The sequence below is a fragment of the Ananas comosus genome, linkage group 6 (genome assembly GCF_001540865.1).
Source record: "Ananas comosus cultivar F153 linkage group 6, ASM154086v1, whole genome shotgun sequence".
NCBI lineage: Eukaryota > Viridiplantae > Streptophyta > Magnoliopsida > Poales > Bromeliaceae > Ananas > Ananas comosus.
Genome location: NC_033626.1, coordinates 9,448,797 through 9,466,265, shown reverse-complemented (window position 1 = coordinate 9,466,265; position 17,469 = coordinate 9,448,797). Strand labels below are relative to the sequence as shown.

The 17,469-nt window shown below is 38.2% G+C and overlaps 1 protein-coding gene across 1 annotated transcript; it reads right to left on the bottom strand.

Annotated features, from left to right (window-relative positions):
* LOC109711941 (cation/H(+) antiporter 15-like) lies at positions 3,100-14,652 on the bottom strand. Its single transcript, XM_020235319.1, has 5 exons — positions 14,182-14,652; positions 9,408-9,833; positions 8,352-8,948; positions 7,664-8,245; positions 3,100-3,741 (listed from the first exon to the last, which is right to left on the bottom strand). Exons 1-5 carry the CDS (start codon positions 14,449-14,451, stop codon positions 3,178-3,180), a joined length of 2,439 nt encoding a protein of 812 aa, XP_020090908.1. The 5' UTR covers positions 14,452-14,652; the 3' UTR covers positions 3,100-3,177.

The window sequence follows — 17,469 nt, the reverse complement described above, 5'->3', positions numbered from 1 at the left end:
TGGAGCTTCCGAATCAACGATCCACTCTGTTAAATATGATCTACAGCATTTGAAACTTCTAAAAAATAAATTTTGTAATTTTTTAAAATCATAATAAAGTCCATCAAGCAGGTATAAAATGAATGATCAAAATCGAACGGGCATAAAATGCCGGAGGGTAGGCAGCTCTTGCCCGGCCTGCCCCTACCCGAAATTGAAGCCGGATCAGGTCGGGCCGACCACTAGCCTGTTTCGGCCGGTCCACTAGCCCGTTTAGGCCGGCCACTAGCCCACATTACACCCCTAAATATACGAAAGACAAAAAAATTAATAAACACAAATGATATATAACAACAATGGATAATTTCATACAACTCCCTATAAATATATTAAATAGCAGATATATCCCTATAAATTCAAGTTTTCAGATTTATCCCTCAAAAAGTACTAACGTTTCAAATACACCCCTGTTGTTAATTTTTAAATTTAATCTTGGTTAGTGAGTGAGGTAGTTTAATCTTTTTGCCCCTATACGATTATGCTTTTTCTTCACAATCAAAATTTTAGTTCGATCAAAACCTAGTAATAGGGACTATTCTTCCGCTTTTTCTTCCTCTCTTTCTTTCATGCTAGTTTGGAACTTATAACTAAGGTTTCTCTGCCCCCATTCATTCACGACGTGTGTTGCTTCACCCATATTGAGCGCCGGAGAATCAATATTAGATAGATAAAAGAAAAAAAGAATGAAAAAAGAGGTTATAATAATGGTGGATGGGTTAGTTTCTATAGAAAAAGAAGATAACTATTGGAGATATTTTTTAGAACATTTCTGTATACGATTCTAACATATAGTGCTTTCAGAGAAATATATTTGTGATGGTAAAATTGACATTTAATTAATTTCTGTTAAAAAATAAATAGTGAGCTAATGGTCACAAATCATAATAGCAAATACGAACACCCTCCTCGCACGCGCACGCCCCACCCTCCTCGCCTTGCTTCCGACCCCGCCTAGGCTGCACTGCGACCCTCTTTTTTTTTTCCACTCCGACCCTCCTCCACCAGCCGTCCCCTACCGCTGCCATCGGTGAAAAAGAGAAAGTGCTTCTCGGGGTTGAAATGCACGCCGACGAGGAAGGGGGAGAAAAATAGTTACACTATGACGAGAGCGATGGTTGCAATAAAGGGTAAGGAAGAAGTCGTGACCAAAACAAAATAATAGAGAGAAAGAAAATAAAAATAATAAAAAATAAAAAAATATATTTTTTTTCTACAAAAAGGATAAAAAATCATAGAAGAAAAAAGAAAAGGATAAAATTGCACTGTTAAAATAAAGTTAAACTATTTTAAAAAATTTTGCACTGTTTTAAATGAAAGTTACACTCTTTGAGACAGAAATTACATTCTTTGAGATGAGAGTTATACTCTTTAAGCGAAAGATGAACTATTTTGGTAAAATTTATACTATTTCTTATTTTCTTCTTCTTCATCTTTCTTTCTCTTCATTTTCTTGTCCTCCTCCTCCTTCCAACTTTACCTTCTCTGCCGCCGTTGCTGTCAAGCGCCCCTCGCGCTGCCGCCTTCCTTCTCCACCGGCGCCTGCGCGCGACGAGGTCGAGAATGAGATTAACATCCTCTCCTCCCTCCACGGCCCCCGCTTCGTCAACCTCTTCGGCTTCTGCCGCGATCCCCGCGAGGCGGCACTGCATGGCGGGATCTGCATCGGCGTCAGCGTTGGCGTCGGCGGTGTCGGTAGTGTTCTTCGGCGGGAATCTTCTGGGATGGGTGGAGAAGGTGATGTCGGGCCACATCAACAGCTTCCTCGTCCCTCTCCTCAAACAAGTCGTGGCTCGTGCGCGAGCGTCGGCGAAGAAGGAGGGTGGCGGCGCGAGGGGCGCTTGACAATGATGACGGCGAAGAAGGTAGAGGAGGAAGAAGGAGAAGGAGGACGAGAAAACGGAAGGAAATGAAGAAGAAGAAGAAGAAGAAGAAGAAGAAGAAGAAGAAGAGAATGAGAAATGGTGAAAATTCTACCCAAATAGTGCAACTTTCGTCTAAAAAGTGCAACTTTCATCCCAAATATTATAATTTCTATCTCAAAGAGTGTAATTTTCATCTAAAATAGTGCGAAATTTTTTTAAAACAGTATAATTTTATTTTAACAATGCAATTTCATCATCTTTTTCCTTCTTCTATAAGTTTTATTTTTCCTATAATAAATTTTTTTTTATTATTTATTATTTTTGGAGGGCCGGGGACGAGGGAGCCGTTGATGTGGCACGACATCACCTTTTCCACGCCTCCCAGAAGCTTCCCGCCGAAGAACACCACTGGCATCGCCGACACCGACACTGATGCCGACGCCAACCCAAATCCCGCTGCACGATGCCACCTCGCGGGGCTCACGGTAGAAGCCAAGAAGGTTGACGAGGCAGGGGTCGTGGAGGGAGAAGAGGATGCCGATCTCATTCTCGACCTTGTCGTGCGCAGGTGCCGGCAGAGAAGGGGGCAGCGGCGGGAGAAGCGCTTTACAATGACAGCGGCGGAGAAAGTGGAGGAGGAAGAAAGAGGAGGAAGAAGAAGATAATGAAGAATGGTGTAAATTTTACCCAAATAGCGCAACTTTCGCCTAAAAAGTGTAACTCTCATTACAAATTGTGTAATTTCTGTCTCAAAGAATACAAATTTTATTTAAAATAGTGTAATATTTTTTTTAAATAGTGTAATTTTATTTTAACAATGTAATTTCATCTTCGTCACCGGCAGCGGTAGTGGGGACGGCGGGTGGAGGAGGGTCAGAGAGGGGGAAAAAAAAAAGAGGGTCGCAGCGCAGTCTCAACAAGGTCGGAGGCAAGGAGGGTGGGGTGTGCGCGAGCGAAGGCGGGGACGTGAGGGGCAGAGGCGAGAGGGGCCGTTTCCGTCTCTGCCTCCGCCGATTTCTTCGGTGAGAAAAAAAAAAGAATGCGAGATAAAAAAAAAAGAGAGAAAAAAAAAGAGTATTTTGGTCAATTTGTTGAAAATTCGGACCGAATATGTAAAATGAAAAAAAACGGTCCAGTTTTGCAAAAATTCAAAACTTGTGAGTTTTTTATGCAAATTGGCCTAAAATGATGATGGACCACAAAAAACTTATTCAAATATTTTATATTTAAAATAATTGTTATAGAAAATATTTAATTTTATAGGAGTTATGTTTTTCTAGCTGTGTTGTTGCACGACGAGGACGGAGAAGGGGCACTGGAAGTCGGAGGAGGCAAGCATGTCGCCGACAACACCGAGCTCCGGCGACTCGCTCCACTCGGAGAGCCCCTCGTCGAGGAGCGACATGGCGGAGCCCTGCCGCCGCCCCGTGACCACCAGGTCGTACCCGTCATCCCCGCCGACCGTCCGAATCAACGCTACCGTCTGCTCCACATCCCGCACCGCCACCTCGCTGATCGCCAGGCGCTTGTTGTCGCCGTTCTCCACCCGCAGCTCCCCGAGCACCTCCTCGTCCCACACCCGGTCCTTGTCCATAGTGGCGCGCGGGCTGCCGCCGCTATTGCGTCCGGCACCAGCCGATGCGGTGGCGGCAAGGACAAAGCGCATGACAGTGAGGCGGACGGCGGGGTGGCGCGCCATGCGGGCGGCGACGGACAGGGCCTCGCGGTCGTCGGGGCCGCCCCAGAAGAGGACGCAGACGTGGTGCTGCCACTGCCCGGGGGCCGGCATCACGATTCTCGTGGCATTGTGGTGGATCAGGACGCCCACCGAGCACGGAGCCTGCACAACAACATATATATCAAGGAAGGTAAGGCAATTTTAGTTAACACGTTGCTGAACAAAGTGAAAAAGTTTTGGCGCCTGTTTTCAGCAGTTAATTAAACCCCTCTCTCTCTCTATATATATATATATATCTTTAATTATATAATTTGACACTCGCTTCAAAACCGACGTGGCACCCCTAGCCTTCCTCCATTCCACGTGGCGGCTCCTCTCTCTTCCCCTCTCAGGTGGCCTTCTCTCTCTTCCTCCTCCCAACCTGACTCTCTCTCTTCCCTCCCCCCATCTCTCTCCAGCTGGCTTTTTCTGTCTTCCCACCACCCCACCTGATTCTCTCTCTCTCTCACTCTATTCAAATTTTTTCTCTCTACCCCTCTCTTTGTCTCCCCTTACCAGATCTCTCTCTCTTTCTTCTCCCTCTATTCGACCCCGCTATCTCTGGCTCATCTCTCTCTCTCTCTCTCTCTCTCTCTTTTGTCCTTCGGGTGAACTGTTCATGCCGGCCGCGGTGCCCTCGCCTTGCGCGCGCGGTGGATTGGGCCCTCGCCGATCGGGCGACAGGGGGAGGTGGATCTCTGGCTGAGAGGGGGGGGGGACGCGCCATGGCGAACGCGGAGAAAGAGCTCGAGGAGCGGCTTCGGGAGGTCGGGGGGAAGCTCGGGGCGCCGCCCGGTGATGTTGATGAGCTCCTTGCGCTTCTCGATGTAAGAGGCCTGTATTTTGCTCTTTTTTTTTTTTTCTTTTTCCTTCGATTTTTTGCTACAAATCCTTGCTTGCGCTGATCGTTTCAATGGGTTAATGAGTGGAATTACTTGATTTTTTTTTTCAATGCTTGATCCATTTATTTGTATATATTGATAGTTTATGTTTTATCACTCGAAATGATTATAATTATCATCTTCAATGTGATTTGTTGTAGTCCTTTTGCAGTTCATTTATGAGCAGCTTCAGTTACAAGTGCCACGATGTGTACTAAGCGTGGACACCGAGGGAAGGTTTGTGGGCTATATAGATTTGCAAATTTCTCAGAGTGAAATTATAGTTGAAACTGTTCAATTTTTTAGCACCCAATTTCCTACATCGCGGCTGAACAAGATGCCGCACGTATTGCTCTTAAGAGACTGAAAAATGAATGTGATTTGCAGATCAAAAATATTAATTACGATGACTTTATGTTCTATAAAAAATTATATGACCATCAGACTACTTACTACACAGTGTTATTTGCCTAATATAGTAACATTTTATGCGAATATAATTAGAAAATTTAATTTTAATAATTGTGCTACACTTTAGAATGGCCCGATTGGGATTCTACAATTCTGTTTTAACTATATCGTGCACCGACTCTAAATTATAAATCAAATATAAATTTATATTAAGTTGTTAGAATAATATAACTATTTAAAAATTATTTTATAATATTTTTAGTTAGTTATAATTGTTTAATTTTAAAATTGTAATACTTATATATGTTAATTAATTTAAATATTATTTACCCGCTGCGAAGCGCGGGTTCTACACTAGTATATATATATAGTAAATAAAACTAGATTAATTAGCAATTGATTATTAATTAGAATACTATCGATAGCAAACGGGCTCCGTTGCCAACCATTTGTTTTCGATGATGGAGTCTCCAAATCGACGATCGGCACCGTTGAACATGATCTATACCACTTAAAGTGTTTAGAAATTAAATTTCAAATCTTTTCGACATCATTTGCCTAATGATCAAAGGGTTTCAAAATTTGTAATTTTAATGGTCGATATGAGACATTTTCTTGTTTAACGGCGTAAAAATATCCAAATCAATTGAATTTTTGTTAGAAAATTCTTTAAACTATTTAAAACAAGATCTATACTCTTGATCTTGATTACAAGACTCCTATCATCATTTTTAAAGAGTATTCATTTTCGCCGTTCATTTTTGTGTCATTTATGGATAAGAGCAACAATATCGAAAATATATGAAATTTGATTTTTAAATACTTCAAGTGTATAGATCATGTTTTTAACGGACTGTTGATCATCAATTTTTGGGGGGACGCTCATCATCGAAAACAATGGGTTGGCAAACGTAGCCGTTTCTGTCGATAGTATTCTTTAGCTCAATCATATAATTATATAATATATATATAGTATATATATATAATATATATTAATATATATATATATATTATATATATATATATATATATATAGTAATACTATATATATGAGAGTTAGGTTAGAATACTTGTTACAAGTATTCACACAGTGATACTTGGTGTTTTTTATGCCTTTGGATGGAGAGTGTTGAGCTTGATGGATGATGGTGGTGGGTGGTGTAGGGTGTGTAGGTGAATAGTGTTGGATCCAAGGGCTATTTTTAATAAAAAGTAATTCCAAATGGCTAAAACGGGATAGCAACATGGAGGATGTACTTGTAAAAGTATCCTAGAGTTCAACGTATTATATACTTATATATTAATATAAATATATAGAGTGAGTACTATGCTAGTCGGGAATCACGCGAGCTTTCGTTGCTTCAGCTCGTTTTCGATGTTGTTGACTTCGAATCGATCGATCGGTCTCGGAAACTTGATCTCGAGTATTTGCAGTACCTTAGAAAATTAAATTTTATATTTTTCGTGATATATGCTTAGTGATCGAATGGCTCTCAAAATTTTATTTATTTTACAAGTATCACCCAAGTGATACTTGGTGTGTTTTTAGGCTCTTGATGCGACGTAGAGTTAGGTTGAGATGATCGGCTGTGTGGTCGGTGGTAGTCGAGTGCGTGGTGGATAGTGTTTGATCAAGGGCATATTTGGTAAATAAAAGTAGACAATGCAGCTAAACGTAGATAGAACATGGGATGTACTTGTAAAGTATCCTAAGATCAACTCTATATATATATATATATATATATAGATATATAATTAGAGTGAGCTACTATCGTATCGGAAGCACGGAGCTTCCGTTGTTCAGCTCGTTTATCGCAATGTTGTGATTCGAATCGTGTCGATCGGCTCCGTCATACTTGATCTAGAGTATTTTGGAGTTACCTAGAAAATAAATTTTATTTAGTTTTTCGATATTCATTTGCCTAGTGATCGAATGGGTAAAATTCAACAAATTTTAATGGCCGTAGTGAGCCGTTTTGCTAAGTTTAACGGTTGTAGAAATATCCATAATCACGTTGAAATCTTTGACTCGGAAAATTTTTTATACTATAAAAAAGATCAAATCTTTGATTTAAAATTTAATGTCTCAGTATTAACACTTGTCAAGATTTTTTTTTCAGCCATTGATTTGAGCCCGCTTCGTTCACCACGCAAATGATGTAGATCGCTAAATTCAGAAAATTTATTTTCTAGAGTACTTCAATATACTTAGAACAAGTTGGTAACGGAGCCGATCGCGATTCGAAAGTCGAACATCGAAAACGAGAGCTTGGAAGCACGGAAGGCCTCCGTGCTTCTGATAGCGTAGTGCCTCACTTATATATTATTATTAATTATCGTACTATACTATCAATAGTAATAATCTCTTGCTACTATTGAGTTTCTGTGACCGTAGATGAAAAGAGGTGTGGTAATAGGATTGATAGGGTCCTAGTTAGACGTGGGTGGTTGGTTTAATAGTATTAATCTACAACGGGTGAAATGATCAAAAAGATAGATTCTAACGATAGAAAACTCAAAGTTATCATAGGACTTAGATACTATCAATTAGTATTGTAGCCAGGCTTATATATTATATATATATATATATATGATATATATATATATATATATATATATGAACTGGCTATATATTGAAACTCTATAAGATAATAGAGTAGGATATTCTTGAATTGAAGAAAGAGGAATAATAATCAAAATTGAAAGTTTCAGAAACTGTTTGCTATAAAGAGGTGATGCTCAGGGGCCCTCACCTGAGAGAGGACCAACGGGACGATGCCGCGCATGGCGCGGTCGGCGTCACCGTCGGTGGCGGCGTCCTTGCGGGGGAAGGGGACGACGACGAGGGCGACGCTCTTCTCGAGGGCGAGGGAGCACACGTCCTGGTGCATGGTCTTGTAGGGCGCGATGGACGTGAAGGGCTGGACGGCGGTGGCGCCCTTCTTGACCTGCTCGAAGGTGATGAAGTTGTTGTGCACCCGGTCCATCTGCGCCGGGTTGATGAACCCCTTCTTGTTGCGGTGCGCGACGAGGCTCGACACGGCGCGGCCCTGCAGCTCGACGAGGTGGAGGGCGTAGACGCAGAGCGCGGCGGAGGGGTAGTCGGGCGGGGACGAGCACTCGAGGAGGTGGAGGAGGGGGGGGACGGAGCGCTCGTCGGAGAAGCAGGCGAGCATGCGCAGCTCGACGTGGGGCTTCAGGTGCTGCACCGTGCGGCGGCCCACGGGGCGCCCGGAGCTGAGCGGCTTGTAGAAGTGCGCCACCAGCGGCACGCAGAGCGCCGTCGCCCCCACCACAGAAAAGACCAGCATGGTGTATGTCTCCCCGTTAATCAGCTTTTTTTTTTTTTTATTCACATATTTAGTTGTTAATAATATCTGATATATTTTTCAAAATTTTTAAAATATCTAATATATTTCTCACGGACCAATATTAATTTACCTTTCCGTTTATGAAGGTGAAAAAGACGATCATCTCCACAAGCCCCCGGAAGTTCATGATGAGCCCCAGCAGCACAGCCTTCTGCAGCGGCACGTCGCAGAACACGGCGGGGACGACCGTCCCGGCGATCTTCCCAACGCAGGCGATGAGCATGATGACCAGCATCCACAGCCACATCTTGCCCTGCGCGGCCACCCCCCGCACGTCGGCGAAGACCCCCTCGACCAGGAAGAAGAGCGGCAGCATCACCTCCGACGCCACCGGCTCCACCCGCTCCACCAGCGCCGCCCCCAGCGGCGGCCCGTCCGGCACCACCAGCCCCAGGATAATCGGCCCGTCGATGAACGTCCCTCCGATCGCGTCGCTGGCCAGCGATGACGCCACCACCGTCAGCATGATCACGAACACGTGCAGCTCCGACACGCGCCCGTCCACCGGCGTCGTGCGCGCCACCCACTCCACGTACGGCCGGAACACCAGCAGCGCGAACGCCCCCATCCCCGCGAAGCACAGCATCGCCAGCAGCCCCTTCACCATGCCGTTCTGGCTCTGGTTCACAGCCGTGAACATCACCATGAAGATCCACCCCACCACGTCCTGCCCATGCATGCCGAACAACAAATTACTCCAAAACCTTATTAAACGGCTAAAATATATATAACATATTTTAATAACATTAAGCTGCTATATATTTTTTTTTCGAAAACACGGATACCTCTATACTTTCGAAGTATAGCAGTTCTAGTCATTTTAATGATCATTAGTATAAGACAATCTCTAGATACATACAAAACGCTTGCTTAATTTGCAACCCAAACCATCAAATCTAGTAAAAAAATATACTATTCAAAACTAATCTCAACATCCCTCTCTACACCTACAAACAATAATAATATGTTATATACGTAAAAAAAAAAAAAAAAANAAAAAAAAAAAAAAAAAAAAATTGATCTCTACAGACTACAGAGTAGGATTTCTTACGCAGATGCCATGAAAATCAACTGTTGCGCGAAAAAAAAGATGATGGCGATAGAAATTACGTAGACAGTAGTGCACCTGGATCATGGCCGACGACAGCGCAAGGCGGCCGAGCTCGGTGTTGAGGAGGCGCAGCTCGGCGAGGATGTCGGCGAGGACGGGGAAGGAAGTGGTGCAGAGGGAGGCGGCCATGAAGATGAAGAAGCGCCTGCGGCGCTCGAGCACCTGCTCGATGTTGTTGTAGATCAGGTAGGAGGCGGCAACCACGGCGGCGAGGGGCACGGCGAGGCTGGCGGTGCCGATGGCGACGGAGCGCCGGCCGGACTTCCATATGGCAGAGGGGTCCATCTTGACGCCGGCGATGAAGAGGTTGAAGATGAGGCCCACGGCCGCCAGCACAACCATCGGCGTCTTGCCCACCTCCGGGATGAACATCGCCGAGAAGGACGACTTGTCGGCCACCGCTTCCTCCTCGGTCACAAACGATCCTACGATGATGCCTGACTGCACTTCACACATATTTATTTGTTACAACATTTCTTGCCGGTATCATAATTAGTTGTTATTTAGGGAAAACTTCAAATACCATACTATAGTTTCGTATTTTTTTATTTTATTATTATTATATGATTTAAAATGTATTAATTTAGTATCATGTGATTTCGTATTTTTATATACAAAAGACTTTAGATAACCTACCTATATTTATCGAATATTTACTTTAGTACCCTTTAGTTTTAACTTTGTCATTTTTTTTTTCCCTCAGTTAATATTTTGTTAAATTATATACAAAAACTTCATATACCTTATTTAGGTTTATCGAATATTCACTTTTCTATCCTATAATTTTAACTTTGTCACTGATTTAACGAAAAAATTAATGAAATGAATAATTATAAAAAAAATGGAACAGCAGGGTATTAATTTGATAAACTCACATAGTACTATAAGAAAGTGCGAAACTACATGGGCTAACTTGATACACTTTAAATCATAGGATACTAAAGTGAGAAAGTGCAAAACCACAGGGGCTAACTTGATACACTTTAAATTATAGGGTACTAAAATGAGAAAATATGAAACCACATAGCTGGTATTTGAAGTTTACCTTATTATTTATACTGGTTAAGAGTCTTAAGACACCGACCCCATACAACAACAAAATATTATAATAATTAATTATTATAGTATGCAGATTCTATTTGATTTCGAGTGAGTTTAGTATTTAAAATGATGATATATTATAATTAAGATGGGACTCTACATATTTAGCTATTCAATAAAAATTTATATTAGTTAATATTTGGTTGTGGATCTTTTCTTTCTTATAGCCATTTAAATAAATAGAACAAAAAAATAAATATCACTTTAAATTATGATAATGGATTATCACACTAGAGCTAAGACAGGTCTTAGGCTTAGTTTAGTATTAAGGTCTATCTAATGCTATTAGATAAAATGGAGTTGTGGAAAAAGCATATAGGGATATACTTTTGCGTTTTTCGGTGGGACTGCAGAAAATATATTGTAACCAACTTATCGCAATATGTGGAACGCAATATTACGTACGGAAACAAATAGGATATTTTTCCAACGTACTTTCTCACCGCACGTAATGCAATCTCCCCGTAATCCCAAACGAAGCCTTAGACAGGTCTGTGCCAATTTTAACATTCAATAGAATCTTTACATTTAAGTTCTTTTCTTTCTAATATATATATATATATATATATATATATATAGAGTCTGGCTGGGATACTATCGATAGCACCATGCATTTGGTGCTATCAAGTTTTCCTTTCCACCGTTAGATTTAACCCTTTGACTATTTTTACCCATTAGATTATACTATTAAACCAACAACTCACTCAACCCTAAGGGACCTACATCATCATAACCGTACATTTTTTAATTCAAGGGTCAAAAATCTAATAGCACCAAATACTTGGTGCTATTGATAGTATTCCAGCCTATGTCTATATATATATATATATATATATAGTCCGGCTATGATGCTTGTAAAAACACCAAGCACTTTGTGCTGATAAATTTTTTACCGTTAGATCTATGTCTTTGATCACTTTCGCCCATTAGATTATACTATTTAACCAACCACCCACTCAACCCCAGGGGGCTCACATCATCCTAACCACACATTCCTTAATCCAAGGACCGAAAACTTACAAGTACCAATAACTTGGTACTTTCTAAAGTATAGAAACTCAATATTATATATATATATATATATATATATATATATATATTCTAAAAGGCTAATATAAAAAATTATAAATTTATGCACTTATTTCTTATTAAAAAATATTTTATGTGATATCATTAATTATAAAATGTAACTAATAAATTTGTTAACTAAATATTTTTATACATGACTTTTTAAAAATATATAATAGATTATATTTATCAAAATAAATCATAATTCCATAAGAATAAAAATATATTGGGCCATCAACTATAGGTCATTTTGAAATAACTCTCCCAATATTACTAATATTTTCTTAATTTTCTGTATTTTTACAGTTAAATTATTCTAATAATTTTATTTTAAAATTCAATCAAATTTTATACTTTTGATAAATATTCTATAAATAAAAATTTGAACTAAATATTTAAAGTTGGAAATTCAAATTATCAAATACGTGAAGTTGTTTTTATCTTGCTAAAATTGATTGGAGAAAGAAAAAACTATATATTACATGTATCTAATGCATACTAACACTCTCTATACACCCTAATTTATATTAAATGATTAATGGTAGGGTAAATTGCATTGTTACTCTCTGAACTTTTGGCAAAGTTTCACTTTACTACTCAAACTCCTAAAATAGAGATTTAACACCCTAAACTCTAATATTCATTCATTTTACCCTTTCTGTCAGTTTTCCGTCAAGCTCCGTTAACTAGAAACTGACAGAGGGGTAAAACGAATGAAATATAAGAGTTTAGAGTGTTATAAATGTCTATTTTCGGAGTCTGGAGGTTAAGTGAAACTCGCTAAAAGTTCAGGAGGTAGCAGTGCAATTTACCTTAATATGTCACTTATGGATTAACTGCTAACTCTCAAGTTAGTGATCATACTTAATTTTGAATATATATATATATATATATATATATATATATATATATATATATATATATATATATATATAATTTTAAAATAAGTTATACCATAATTTATCCTACATTTTATTGTAATAAAATAAAAACGAAAGAAATGAATTAAAATGGCTTAAAGATAAGAAAAGTGTGATACACTAACTACGATATTCGAACACTCTACTGTCCTGATGTACTCGCTAATATGGTTGATTTACAATAAGTATCCTCACTCGGATATAGAGATTTAATTCTCAGTTAATTTTCTATAGCACTCGTTTGTTCCTTTTATCCTTAGAAGTATTGTTCTAGAAAATACACTTATTTTCTATGAAATTATGTAATGTAATTTTATTGTAATCTAAAATAAAATTTCTGTACGTCATTTCAGCCAATTGAAAATTTTTAATATAAAAATATAAAATAATATTTTATAATACTTTAGAACAATACTTCTAAAGATAAAAGTGACAAATGAGTACTATAGAAAATTAATTGAGAATTAAAATTTCTATATTCAAGTGAGAACACCTATTGTAAATCAACCATATTAGCGACTACACCAGGACAGTAGAGTGTTGGAGCATCATAGGTACGTAGTTAGTATCGTTCTTATCTTACCTTTAAACCATTCTAATTCATTTTTTTCGCTTTTATTTTATTACAATAAAATGTACGATAAATTATTGTATAATTTATTTTAGGATAAAAAATATATATAAATTCAAAATCAAGTATGATTACTAACTTGACGGTTAGTAGTCAATCGATAAGTAACATATTATAATAAAATAATTTATAGTCAAGAGTCTTATAGGGTAAATTACACTGCTACCTCATGAACTCTTGGTGAATTTCACTTCACCCCCCAAGCTCCTAAGATAGACATCTAACATTCAAAACTCTAATATTTCACTCGTTTTACCTCTTCCGTCAGTTTCCGGTTAACGGAGGTTGACGAAAAACTGACAGAAGGGGTAACATTAATGAAATATTAAAGTTTAGAATGTTAGATGTCCATTTTAGGAGTTCGAGAGATAAAGTGAAACTTCGCCAAGAGTTCAGGGGGTAACAATGCAATTTACCCATTAATGTTATAATATCAAAATTTAATTAAATATATAAAATCTATAATGTCTAAAGATTTAAATTATATTCAATTAATTAGATTTTAATATTTATATTAAAAGATTTAAGAATGTGGTGTATGTCCACTTATGAAGCCATTTTTGTTTGATTTGATGGTATTGCCGATTCATGCATTCTACTGATTTATGATGGAAAAAAATTGATATCTATGATGGCACAGTAATTAAATACCATTTTTTGACAGATGCTTTTGGAAATAGAAAAATCGCCTCATAAAATGTTCAAACATCAAGAATTTTCAAGGACACACGTACGTAAATCAAAATCAAACACAGTACGTTTGGAATCACAATAAAAATTTCCTCAGGCACATGTTGATATATAGTTTATGGCGATTTTTTTCAAGCTAGTTAAACAACAGCAACAAAAGCAAATTAAAAAAGTAAAATTGGCCACAAAACAATTAATGTATTTGGCGACCAACTTAATTTTGACGCAAAACAATTTTGTATTAGAAATGAATTGTTTGCAAGGGTATCGTGCTTGTTAAAGCGTTAAAATGTTAAAAATATAAAAATACGGTTCTTAGTGGGCTTAACTTATAAGAGAATAACGATTGTTTTATATTATTTAAGATATTGTTGCTTACCGCGATATCGCAGACGATGCGCGGCTGCTTGAGCGGGCGGAGGAGGAAGTGGAGGAGGCGGGAGATGGCGGCGATGAGGAAGATCTGGATCAGGGAGCGGGGGATGTTGTGCAAGAGGATGCTGTCCTCCGCGTCCCAAATGCCGCTGCACGACATCTTCACCGAGTACGGCGTCACGCAAATCATGTGTTGGTCCTCGTTGCCCACCAGGGCTCCCATGAAGGAGTCTGCAGGCAGCAGCGGCGAGGACTTATTATTGGAGTCGGCCATCGGGCTACCCTCCTTTGACAGACGCCTCCGGCCGGTTCTGTTCTGATATCGGAATCGCCACCGCCGCCGCCTCCTCCTCCTCGACGTCGTCGTCGTCGTCCTCCTCCTCCTCCTCCTCGCCAAAGGCTTGGGAGGAGAGGTGGAGGGTCAGGTCGTAGAGCGGGTGAAGCGGAGGAAAATGTGGATACTGCAATGCATGGCCATCGCCTTTTCTTCTTCTCCTTTTTTTTTTTATTTTATTTTTTTCTATTTTTTCCCTTCAGGGATCTGTTCACCACCCTGGAAAGTCAATTTTTTGTTGACCGTTGACCGTTTGGTCAGAGCGGTGGCAACGTCAGACCTAAATAATCGCGTAAGACATGGATTTTAATGAATTTATATATATATTTGGGTTTTCAATTTTGGTTTGGCTGAGAAAGTTTTTAAACCGAACTGATAAAATGAAAACCAAACAGTAATAATATATATACAGAGAGAGTGAGAAGGGCTACTATAATCTTATAAGTGTAGAGCTATTTGTATTCATAAATTTTTCTCAATGCTGGGGGGCCTTTCTAGTCAACGATCCACGCTGTTGTTAAATATGATCTAGTATATTTGAAAAACTTATCGAAAATGAATTTCGTAATTTTTCAAAATTATAATAAAATCCATCAAGCAGATATAAAATGAACGGCGAAAATCGAAAGGCGTTTAAAAATGAATGATCCGATATTTCAATTTTAGATCAAAGTTATTTATCTTTATCTAGATAGTAAATAGAATTTTTTAGTAAAAATTCAACCAATTTTAATTTTTTTTATTGTTAAACTAGCAAATATGTCATACCGGCTGTTAAAAATTATTAATTTTGAGATCTTTTTTATCGTAAGGTAAACAATATCAAAAAATTTTGAAATTTGATTTTTAAAAGTTCTAAATACTTGAGATAACATTTAATCGTATGAATCGTCGATTCGGAAGCTATATTATTGAAAACTATTTATGAGTGTGAAGACGATCATACTAATAAATGTATAGTAGCAGAATTTTATTGAAAACTAGAAATTTGATTTCTAGGTAGTTTAAATGGTTTAGATCATATTTAACGGAGCCGATCGTCAATTTGGAAGCTCTATCATCGAAAACAACTCGATAGTAAAACGCTCCGTTTACTATCGAGAGTATTCTAGCTCATAATTTTTAATGGTTGATATCTGCCGTTTTCAAGTTTACCGGTGTAGAAGTATTCAAATCAAATAAAATTTTGATACAACATTTTTTATAGTATCTATAACAAGATCAATATTTCTAATCGAAAATTTTAGTATTATATCACCACTCTTTATAGGATTTTTATTTTCAGTCGTTAAAAATTATTGATTTTGAATCCTTTCGATCACTAGGTAAATGATATCAAAAATCGCAAATATTATTTTCTAGCAACTTCAAATACGCTAGATCAAGTCTAACGGAGCCGATCGTCGATTCGAAAATTCCATCATTGAAAACGGCTCAGGAGCATAGAGGCCTTCGTGCTCCTGAGAGCACAACAGCCCTCCTCTCTCTCTCTCTCTCTCTCTCTCTCTCTCTCTCTCTCTCTCTCTCTATATATATATATATATATATAGTTCGACTACTATACTCTTATGAGTACTATCGCCCTCGTACTCATAAGTCGTTTTTGATAATAGAGCTTCCGAATCGTTGATCCATACAGTTAAACATTATCTAGAACATTTAAAACTTCTAGAAATCAAATTTTATAATTTTTTAACATTATTTACCTTAAGATCAAAATGTCACAAAATTGACATTATTTACCTTAAGATCAAAAGTCACAAAATTGACAATTTTACTTGGTAGTTTAACGATGTAAAAGAATCGAAATCGGTTGAATTTTTGATAGAAAATTCTATTCGCTACCTAGATAGAGATCAATAACTCGATCTTAAATTGAAGGATCCGCTCATCCATTTTTAGGATATCGTTTGATTTCGATCGTTCATTTTATACCCACTTGATAGACTTTATTATGATTACAAAAAATTACGAAATTTATTTTTTATAAATCATATTTAACGGAGTGGATCGTCGATTCAGAAGCTCCATCATTGAAAACAACTTATAAGTACGAAGGGCTCTATACTCATAAGAGTATAGTAGCCCTACTATATATATATATATATATATAATTGAGCTAGAATACTTTTAGAAGTATTACCCCTTTGGTGCTTCTAGGTTTTTAGCCCTTGGATTTACTCCTTAATTACTAATAGCCCTTGGATCTAACACTATTCCACCTACCACAACTAATATCATTATTCCAATCTTATATTTCTCTCTATATATATATATATATATAGTAATATAGAGAGAGAGAGAGAGTGAGAAGAGAGAGGGAGAGAGAGAGAGAGTAGGGCTACTATACTTCTTTATGAGTAAGAGCGCTTCGTACTCATAAGTTGTTTTGTCGATGTTGGGGTTTTCGAATTGGCAAATCCACACCGGTCTGTAACACCGTGATCTCAGGGCAGTATTTGAAACTTCTTACAAAATAAATGTTCGTAATTTTGTGACATCCTTATAAAGTGCTCATGGGGTATAAACATGAACGGTTAAATCGAACGACATCCTAAAAATGGCGATGATCGGATACTTCAACTTTAAGATCGAGTTATTGATCTTTTTTTAGATTAGTGAATAGAATTTTTTATCAAAAATTCCAACCTATTCCGGCAATCTTTCTTTACCGGTTAAATAGCAGAAAGTGATCTCATACCTGACCATTAAAAAGTTGTCAATTTTGTGAGCTTCTGATCGTAAGGTAAATGATTATCGAAAAAATTATAAAAATTTACATTTTTAGAAGTTGTTAAATGCCTGTTTAGATAATCGTTTAACTGGTGAGTGGATCGGTCGATTCGAAAGTGTCTATCACAGAAAGACAACTTGAATATGTACGAGAAGAGCGATCGTACTCATAAGGCAGTCATATAGCCAGACTCTCCGCTCTCGTCTCGTCGCTCTCGTCGTCGC

Excerpts from the sequence above, each read along its gene's own strand:
- LOC109711941 (XM_020235319.1), bottom strand. The coding sequence starts at position 14,451 with ATGGCCGACTCCAATAATAAGTCCTCGCCGCTGCTGCCTGCAGACTCC. Across the intron at positions 8,949-9,407 it reads TGTCGTCGGCCATGATCCAG|GACGTGGTGGGGTGGATCTT; the intron begins GTGCACTACTGT and ends ATGCATGGGCAG. Across the intron at positions 3,742-7,663 it reads TCCCGTTGGTCCTCTCTCAG|GCTCCGTGCTCGGTGGGCGT; the intron begins GTGAGGGCCCCT and ends GTTGTTGTGCAG.